Source organism: Sceloporus occidentalis, unplaced genomic scaffold, assembly GCF_023333645.1.
Source record: "Sceloporus occidentalis isolate IW3139 unplaced genomic scaffold, rSceOcc1.0.p SCAF_3, whole genome shotgun sequence".
NCBI lineage: Eukaryota > Metazoa > Chordata > Lepidosauria > Squamata > Phrynosomatidae > Sceloporus > Sceloporus occidentalis.
In genome coordinates, this window is record NW_028316983.1 from 67,292,566 (window position 1) to 67,301,847 (window position 9,282).

The window sequence follows — 9,282 nt, forward strand, 5'->3', positions numbered from 1 at the left end:
ACAATAATCTCCATCATAATAATTTCTGAGCTTCACAGGAAGTGTGACTGGCAAAGGTTGGAAAAAGAATGAAGAACAAGATTATTCCAATCCTATACAGTAAAGAAAATATTACTTCCACTGTTAAATATCCTATTTTCTTCAGTGATTTTGAAGTCTGCAGTATGAAAAAGCAACCCAAATAATTAATTAACCAAAGAAGGTCTGCTTCATTTATTCATGCACTGTTTCGGTTTATAGTCATAAATAATTAGTGATTAGCTACATTATGCTCTTATTTAATAATGCCTGTTAGTTTCAAAGTCTTGAAGTGTAATAATCACCTGTATCAATACAAAACATAGGCTCAAAAGGCAGAGCCTTTTACTATTATTTCCTTCCTCACAGAACTTCTGAAGTATTTTCCTAAATGGGAAAAAAAAATAGTATCATTGGAACAGAGTTCTGCAGAAGTTTCAGAATAACACTCCACATTATTAGCTAGAAATTTTTTTGAGTCTGTTTTATTTCATGAAGGACAAATAGAATGTTAGTCTTACAGAGAATGAACCCATTGAAAGGAAAGGAATATTAGTTGCGATAAGTCTAATTCATTGCAGTGTGTTTACTCTCTCTGTGTGTATGTGCCTTCAAGTCACCAGTTGACTTACAGTGACCCCATCAATTTCATAGGGTTTTCTTAGGCAAGCAATACTGAGAAGTGATTTGCCAGTTTCTTCTTCTTGAAATCAGGGTCCAAAACATAGTGCAGAAATAAGCCACTTTGAGACCGCTTTAACTGCCCTGGCTCAGTGCTAGGGAATCCTGGGAATTGTAGTTTATTGTGACAACAGAGCTCTTTGAAAGAGGAGGCTAGAAGTCTCACAAAACTACAGTTGCCAAATTCCCTAGCATTGAGCCAGGGCAGTTAAACCAGTTTTAGACTGGATGATTTCTGCAGTGTGTTTTGGACCAAAGCTTCTACAGCACCTGGTCTTCATTGGCAGCGATTTCCCATCCAAGTACTAACAAGAACTGACCCTGCTTAGATTCCAAGATCAGACAACCTGGTGCCTTTATGATATTTAATCCTGAGTTTACTCTAAGTAAGACTAAAGTTGGATTTAACCCCAAGGTGTCTAAGCAAACCTTTGAAATTTCTCTGGTCATCATAACTAGACAGGCCACTTGAAGGCATACAGACACACACACACAGTAGGAACTATTCAATATTATTCCATATGTTCTTCTGCATTTTCCTTCATTTTCACAATGCTACTATCATTTCCAATGGAGAAACAGCCATCGTTTCTTGGCTCTGACATGGCCTACAACAGTGTAACCTGAGATCTTTTTGCACAAGACACCAGTATCCTCAAAAGTAAGTACCTCCCATTCTTAGGACCGTTAGAAACTCCAGGGAAGGCTCTTTCCAGCAGTTTCCCCTTCCCTTTGTATATGTCTCTGTGTGTACAGTATTGTGTGCTTGAGCCTAAAGATGGCTTCTGACCAACTCAAAAAGCATGCTCAGATAGTGGGCCTAATAAAAGGTATTGTGCTAGATCTTTGTAATAGCACTGCAGCCTGCATCTTTATATAAGGAAAGTATTATTATTCAACAACACATGAGCATAACCAATCCTATTCTCTTCTGGAGATTATCTCCTTAGTGTAGTCCCACTATTATCAGAGCCAAATCTATAGGATAAGTAAGCCTTAAGCCTCTCTCCGGTATCAAGCACATTTTCTCCTACACAAAAATACATCTCTTACATCAATGCTATTTTGTAGCTGATGCTTTTTTGGGTGCTCCGGAAAATAATTTGTGTCTAGGTTTGGAAGGAAAACTTTTGCAACATTTTCTAAACACTGGGAGGAGCTTCTCAATGGAAGGGAGGCCTCCGTTCTTTCCCTCCTCCTCTGCCTTAATGCGCTGTACACCGAAACACCTACACAATCTAATATACACTTGATGATGGGCAAGTACATGACTCCAAGCATTTTTTGGGGGGGGCGGGGGGAGAATTAAGACCCATGGTGTTCAAAAGGTATCACAGGAACAACTCTTGCCAAGAAAGTCCCAAGTTGGAAATGACTTGAAAGCACCCAACAAAGCCTAAATGTCCCAAAGGCAGCCAGATTCTGCCTGATTGTGGAACCTGAGCAGGGTCAGCCCTAGTTAGTATATGGATGAGACACTGCCAAGGAATACCAGATGCTGGAGGCAATATTCCAGAGGAAGGAACCAACTGGAAAAACCACTTCTGAGTTGCCTTTGTTTAAGAAAACCCTAGGAAATTTATTTGTGGGGAGTGTGATGGAGTCTCCTTCTTTGGAAGGTTTTAAACAGAGGCTGGATGGCCATCTCTCGGGAGGTGCTTTGTATAGCATTGTGTATTTCTGCATGCCAGGGAGCTGGACTAGATGGCCCTTGGGGTCTCTTCCAGCTCTATAATCCTATGCACACACAGGTGCAATATAAGTTGCCACCTTTCCTTTACTAATTTCTAAACATACTCTTTGTTAGCACTGAGTTAGTTTTAATTATTGTTGTAATTTAATCCTATTTTAGCATATTGTTTTTGTATGTTTTTAACTGTGTGGTGTGTTTTTTAATGTTGTAAGACTCCCTGAGTCCCAGTCTTGGGAGAAGGGTGAGATATAAATAAAAAAATATAAAAATAATAATATGGTAAACGTGCTGAATGGGCATGTTTGTTGTCATTGTGCGCCTTCAAGTCACATACTTGTGTGCCTTCAAGTTGCATCTGACTCAGAGTGACTCCTATGATGGGGATTTTCTTGGCAAGGTTTGTTCAGAGAAGATTTGCCATTGCCTTCCCCTGAGGCTGAGAGAGTGTGACTCGCCCAAGGTCACCCCATGGGCTTCATAGCCCAGCCATTTATACACCACCCTTCTCCCAAGCTGGGAATCGAGCCCTGGCCTCCCAAGAGCCCAACACACAAACCTCTTACACGCCACACTGGCAACTCCCAACGCCCATGTTAGGTTTGCCTGAAAGCGACAATAATATCTATCCAATGCCTTACAACATGCGGGGTCAGGAAACACCTGAGCAAGCCAACCTAGGCTGCATCCCCATTGCAGAATTAACCTGGTTTGACACCGCTTTAAGTGCCCTGGCTCAAGGCTATGGAATTCTGGGAATGGTAGTTTGTTTATCAATCCAGAATTCCATAGCCTTGAGCCAGGGCACTTAAAGCGGTGTCAAACCAGGTTAATTCTGCAATGGGGATGGATTCCCCAGTCTAACCCCATCCATGCAAAACAAAAACCTCCCTCCATGCATGCGCCATGCAGTCCCTCCCCTCTCACCACCAGACGCTCCCACGCTTTGCACCAGAGGCAGGAGGCAACAAAAGCCTCAGAAGCAGCAGCAGAACCCCATTCAAATTTTCCCTCCGGCGTTGCGTCACAATGGCATTCCACGCCCCCTTTATGCTCATTGGCTGGAGCCTGGCCGCTTTCCTCCGCCTCCCGGCCACGCCCCTCCTCCGCTTCTGCTGCAGGCTGCGGGGGACGACTGAGGCTGCGGTACCGGAAGTGTCCGTCCTGGATTAGGGCCCCCCAGTGGAAAATTTGGTGGGTGATGGTAAAGCATGGCGGCGGTGCCCCCCGACACTTGGCAGCCCCCCACTGTGACTGTGGAGACCACGTAAGTGAAGGGGAGCGAGGAATGGTATCATCTCCATGGGAAGGAAGGGAGGCTGCAGCCTCAGTTCCTGGTGTTTTCCTATGCAAAGGGGATTTTGCAGCACCTTTGAGGCTCACTGAAAGAAAGAATCCAAAGATACAGACTAATATGAGACTACGGTCCAAAACACACTGCAGAAACGGTCCACTTCCAGACCACCTCAACTGCCCTGGCTCAGTGCTATGGAATTCTGGGAACTGTAGTTTTTGTGAGATGTTTAGCCTTGCCTCTGCTAGAGAGCTGTTGTGCCACAATAAACTACAGTTCCCAGGATTCTCTAGGACTGAGCCAGGGCAGTTAAAGTAGTCCCAAACTGGATTATTTTTGCAGTGTGCTTTGGATTTAACTGATAGAAAGAATGCAGAGATATAGCCCTGTTAGCCTTGTCTTTCAGTACATAGAGAGATTTTGTAGCACCTTGGGGACTCACTGAAAGAAAGAATCCAGAGATATAGCTGTGTTAGTCTGTAGAATCAGTATTTGGAGAGATTTTGCAGCACCTTTTAGACTCACTGAAAAGTGCTACAAGATTTCTCTACATAACAAAAGGCAGAATTTGGTAGCATGAGCTTTCCTAGACTCAAGTCTACTTCCTCAGATGCATTAGGTGGACTGGAGAGTCCAGAGACAGAGATCTGTCTCTGGATTTCCCACTTGAGAGATGCACCTGAGTAATTAGGTTCAAGCCTGGGAAAACTCATGTTACCAAATTCTCTTTAATTAGTATCAAAGGTGCTGAAAGATCCCTTTGTTGTTGTTCTAGAGTTTGGGAGCAGCAACCAAGTCTGTGGTGACAGTGGGACTCAGACAAAGCCAATTCCTGAAGATCTTAGGGCTTTAGAGGTCACGAACAGCACTTTGAATTGTGCCTGGAAATGAAGTCAATGAAGCTGTTCCAACAGGGAGTTACTGTATATACTCATGTATAAGTCTAGAAATTTAGGTCCAAAAATTGACTCCAAAAACCTGAGTCGACTTATCCACGGGTCAATGTAAGTACTGTACTTTAAGTCTTATTTTAAAAGGAACTTGGTTGAAAAATAAGAGTGTAAATGACACACACACATCCCTTTACTTTCTCATCCATCCAGCCTTTAGTGTGAGCATAAACAGTTATGCATGCTGGAATTTTGTCAATTCCTTGACATTGTTTTCCTTTATTTCATAATTTACATCATTTGTTAAATGCCCCTAAGTTTTACCCTCAACTTGTCCACGGGTCATATCAAAATCTATAATTTTGACCACAGAACCTGCCCTCGACTTATACATGAGGTCGACTTATAGTTGAGTATATACGATATATGCTCCCTATAACTGGCCCCAGTCAGCATTCTGGCCACAGCATTATGGACTCACTGAAGTTTATGAACAGTTTCCAAAGGCAGCCCCACATAGAGTGTACTACAGTAGTCCAAACAGGATATAATCAAGGCACGTGTCACTGTAGCCACATCTGATGTCTCCAGAAAGAGGGGCAGATGGCGCACTAATTTTGAGTGTGCAAATGCACTCCTGGCCACTGCTGAGACCTGGGCATCCAGGAGAACACCTAAGCTGCAAGCCTGAGATTTTAGATGGAGTGTAACTCAACCATCACATGGTAACCCTATGGATTAGACATCTCCAGCACTTCCTGTCCTCAGCTCCTCTGCTCGCTTCCTACAGGCTCATGCTTGTTCCTCCCTAACAGAGGCTATCCACCTAGCATGTCGTCTTCATATTTTCCTGCTGCCCTCCACTTCTGCTAGCATCATTATCTTTTGTAATGATTATCTTTTGTAATGATTCACTTTTCCTCCCTTTGCATACAATTTTCCAGACTAACACAGTCATGTCTTTGAATAGTGTTTTCCTAGTAGAGTATTTTCCTATGTCTAGAAAATATATCCAGGGTAGTCTAATAATAATAATAATAATAATAATAATAATAATACATTTTATTTATAAACCGCTATTCCAAATAGATCATAGCGGTGTACAAGAAAATTATAAAACAGTACAAGAAAAAATCTGCAATAGATATATAAAACTAATAAAACATTACAATTATGGATAAAATACACATTAAGATACACTGTATCTTCAGGCTAGCCTCTGATGACGGTGGGCCAACCTGTTCTCTCCCTCAACGGCCGAAAGATGACAGTTATGCAAAGCAAAGTACCATAACATCCAGAATCCACAAAACAGTGATGCCCTTATTGGACCAGCCAAAATGCACAAAATACATGATGCAAGCTTTTGAAGTTCCACTGGCTTCTTTATCAGGCAAAGGTGTTAAAAATCAACTAGGAGGTGGGGGGGAGATAATGTTGGGGGCATAGGTCTACATTTTCTCAAGATGTTGTTGTATTTGTTCTCAGTTAAGATGGTTTGTTTTTGTGTGCCTTCAAGTTGTTTCCAACTTATGATGACCCTATCATGGGGTTTTCTTGGCAAGATTTGTTCAGAAGAGGTTTGCCATTGCCATTGCCTTCCCCTGAGGCTGAGAGCATGGGGCTTGTCCAAAGTAATCCAGTGGGTTTCATGTCTGAGTGGAGTATTGAACCCTGATCTCTGGAGTCGTCATCCATCACTATACCATGCTGAATCAGTTAAGAGGGTACAAAGAGATATCTATGTAGCCAGAAGCTATACCTCCTGCCTGAATGTAGTTTGCCGTATGGCCAACATGGCTACCCTGGGTAAGTTTCATGGATTTGAGGATAACACATTTCTACTGCAACAGGGAAACAGAGGGAGCCAGGTGACTGGGGCTCAACTCTGAGATCTTTTACCTCAATCAAAGGTAAAACATTTTTTTAATTGGGGCTACATTTGGTTCCCCCCCCCCCCCCCAGTGCATTTAAAATATTACCAAATGTAACAACACAGAGACTTCTTGAGAAATCCAGTTTTCTCTGCCGAAAAGAGGACCGGTTAGCTTCAGCACAGCACAGAGAGAACTTGAATTTCAGTGGCGGTTTCTTTTTGTTTTACTAATGGACTTTAAATTCTATTTCTTGGAGTTTACAACGTGTTGTCTCCCAGTACCTACGTAGCCAAGGAGAAAGTATGGCCTTTACCTACATAGATTTCCTTCCGTACCATCTTAACTGAGAACAAATATAATATCATCCTGACAAACTGTAGGCATATGACTCCATCAGCATTTCCTCCTGATTCATTTTTAACACCTTTGCCTGATGAAGAAGCCAGCGCAGCTTCAAAAACTCACAACATGTATTTTGTGCATTTTTGTTGGCCAATAAAGGTGTCACTGTCTTGTGGATTTTAGATGTTATTATACTGAATAATCTAGAATATGCGTGACCAGTACCAATAATAGTTACAAGGAGAGGTGACTTTGAACTGTAATGGAAATAAACTACTTTTTTTTTAAAGTAACTTTCCACTCTGCTTCCTGAATCATTACAAGTGAGCACACATGTTTGAAATCCTCTCTGTCTTTTGCAGTATGGGTGTCATTATTATGGAGCTTTATTGGAAACATGCACCCAAGACCTGTAAGAATTTTGCAGAACTGGCCAGACGCGGTTATTACAATGGAACCAAGTTTCATAGGATAATCAAGGACTTTATGATCCAGGGGGGAGATCCAACAGGAACTGGTAAGAATATGTTCAAAATAAATGCTATGTATAATGTTTAGGTGTGTTGACAAAATTAATGGACACAGCAAAGATACTTTGCTACTTTAACGAGACAGCAGGTCTTGGCAATCAAACAGATGTGTATAGCTCTGTTTCAGTTATCTGCTCTCCTCCTCTCTTTCCCCAGTTGGTGCCCTTTAGAGTGGGGTGGGCAACATGCATACTGTATATATTCCCCTGCTCATTTTTTGACTCCCCAGTCACTCTGACATCCCCACCCTATGATCTAAATTGCCACAGTAGTAGCAGCAAAATTATTTTTTTTCTTAGTTAAAGCAAGGCTTGTGTGGGTTATGTGCTTTTCATCTGAAGCTAATAGAACTCCAGAAGCCTGTTCCGTTAGCCTTGTAATCAAGGTGCACACACCACATTTTGCTTCTTGTCCTAACTAGTGCTTCCAGAAGACTTTGGAAACAGAGCAGTAGGGGGCTGGCCCTTGGTGGGTTTGGGGGAGGATTTTGCCTCTGAACTTGCTGAAATTGTCCATTTTTACTTTAGTTGTTTTGTATCCAGCTCCCATCAGCGTAGCCATTGGTTAGGGGACATACACCTGGAATCCAAAACCTATGGAGGACCAGTGACTGGGAATGGCATTTATTGCTAATCAGTGCTTTCTTTCTTACAATAGTATAAAAGAACTTCATAAAAGTAGATGGTCTGTAGTGCAGGCTTACAGGAAAAAATGAATATGCCTCATGGCTCTGCAAATTAATTTATATATTCCTGTTATATGGCAGGAAGAGGAGGAGCATCCATCTATGGCAAGCAGTTTGAAGATGAACTTCATCCAGAGCTAAAATTTACAGGTAGGTAATATTTTGAGAGCTGTTTAAATATTCCAGACAAAATGCTTCATCATCTTAAAAAAGTAATTTTCAGACTTATAAATTTATATGCTGTTTACGCCATAAGATATATCTGATTGCTGAACAATGCAGATCAATGCATTATAGGACAGTAAAGCAAATTAGAACACTAATAATTTGTCTTTAAAACAGTGAGCTAAACCCAATGTTAGCCCTGCTTAGAATGGACCCATTGAAATGAATGGAATTGTTATTCACAACTAACTGTAGATAGCTAAAAAAAAAAAAAAACCAGCAAAATGTTACTATTTGGATTTCTCTGTGTCAGAAAAAAATAACTTGGGAGGCTTTAATTGGTAACATGTTTTTTCCTTTAAGGTGCTGGAATCCTTGCTATGGCGAATGCAGGTCCAGATACCAATGGCAGCCAGTTCTTTATCACATTAGCGCCAACCCAGTGGCTTGATGGGAAACACACTGTATTTGGTCGTGTTTGCCAGGGAATTGGGATAGTCAACAGAGTTGGCATGGTGGAAACCAACGCACAAGATCGACCAGTGGATGATGTAAAGCTCCTGAAAGTTTATCCCTCAGGCTAGGCTAGAAGTGGTAAAATACTTATTGAACTGAATTGTATTCCATTGTGTTCTGTTTCTTAGATTATACTTGTTGTTTTCCAAGACAAAACATGTTGCAAAGTAATTTTATACCAAAATGCATTCTCTGAATTTATTAACCCTTTTATTAAAGTTAATTTTATGAAGAAATGTTCTGAATTATTTAACTGGGCTGGGGGAAGTTGCCATCATATTGTGGTTCTATTCCAGTAAGCTTAATATTGTCTATTGCCTGTAACTTGATTGGAAAATAGCAATCAGTCCATTGGTATAGTCTTAGATGTCCCAGAACAAGAGTAGGCAACATCTAGGATTTTGTAAGTCCACAGAACTGCATGCAACCACAGCTGAGTGTTTACCTGGGTCTCAAGGTAGTATTGGAATACCATCATACATTTCCAAGTGGAAAGAAAAAGAAGACAATCTGTTAGAATTAGTATAAGAATTTATAATGGTTTACATGCATAGGTAATATTAAGCCCAAATCTCAAATAAGAAAATTTGACCT

General features: G+C 41.2%; 1 protein-coding gene across 1 annotated transcript; it reads left to right on the forward strand.

Annotated features, from left to right (window-relative positions):
* The first annotated feature begins 3,522 nt into the window (after positions 1 to 3,522).
* Positions 3,523 to 8,924, forward strand: PPIL1 (peptidylprolyl isomerase like 1). Its single transcript, XM_089518619.1, has 4 exons — positions 3,523 to 3,656; positions 7,155 to 7,309; positions 8,089 to 8,157; positions 8,536 to 8,924. The coding sequence occupies exons 1-4, from the start codon at positions 3,601 to 3,603 to the stop codon at positions 8,754 to 8,756; spliced, it is 501 nt and encodes a 166-aa protein (XP_089374745.1). The 5' UTR covers positions 3,523 to 3,600; the 3' UTR covers positions 8,757 to 8,924.
* The last annotated feature ends 358 nt before the right edge of the window (positions 8,925 to 9,282 follow it).

What these genes read in the sequence shown, in the direction of transcription:
- PPIL1 (XM_089518619.1), top strand. Translation starts at nt 3,601, where the DNA reads ATGGCGGCGGTGCCCCCCGACACTTGGCAGCCCCCCACTGTGACTGTG. An exon ending in ACTGTGACTGTGGAGACCAC is followed by an intron (nt 3,657 to 7,154) that starts GTAAGTGAAGGG and finishes TGTCTTTTGCAG; the next exon opens with TATGGGTGTCATTATTATGG. An exon ending in TCCAGAGCTAAAATTTACAG is followed by an intron (nt 8,158 to 8,535) that starts GTAGGTAATATT and finishes TTTTCCTTTAAG; the next exon opens with GTGCTGGAATCCTTGCTATG.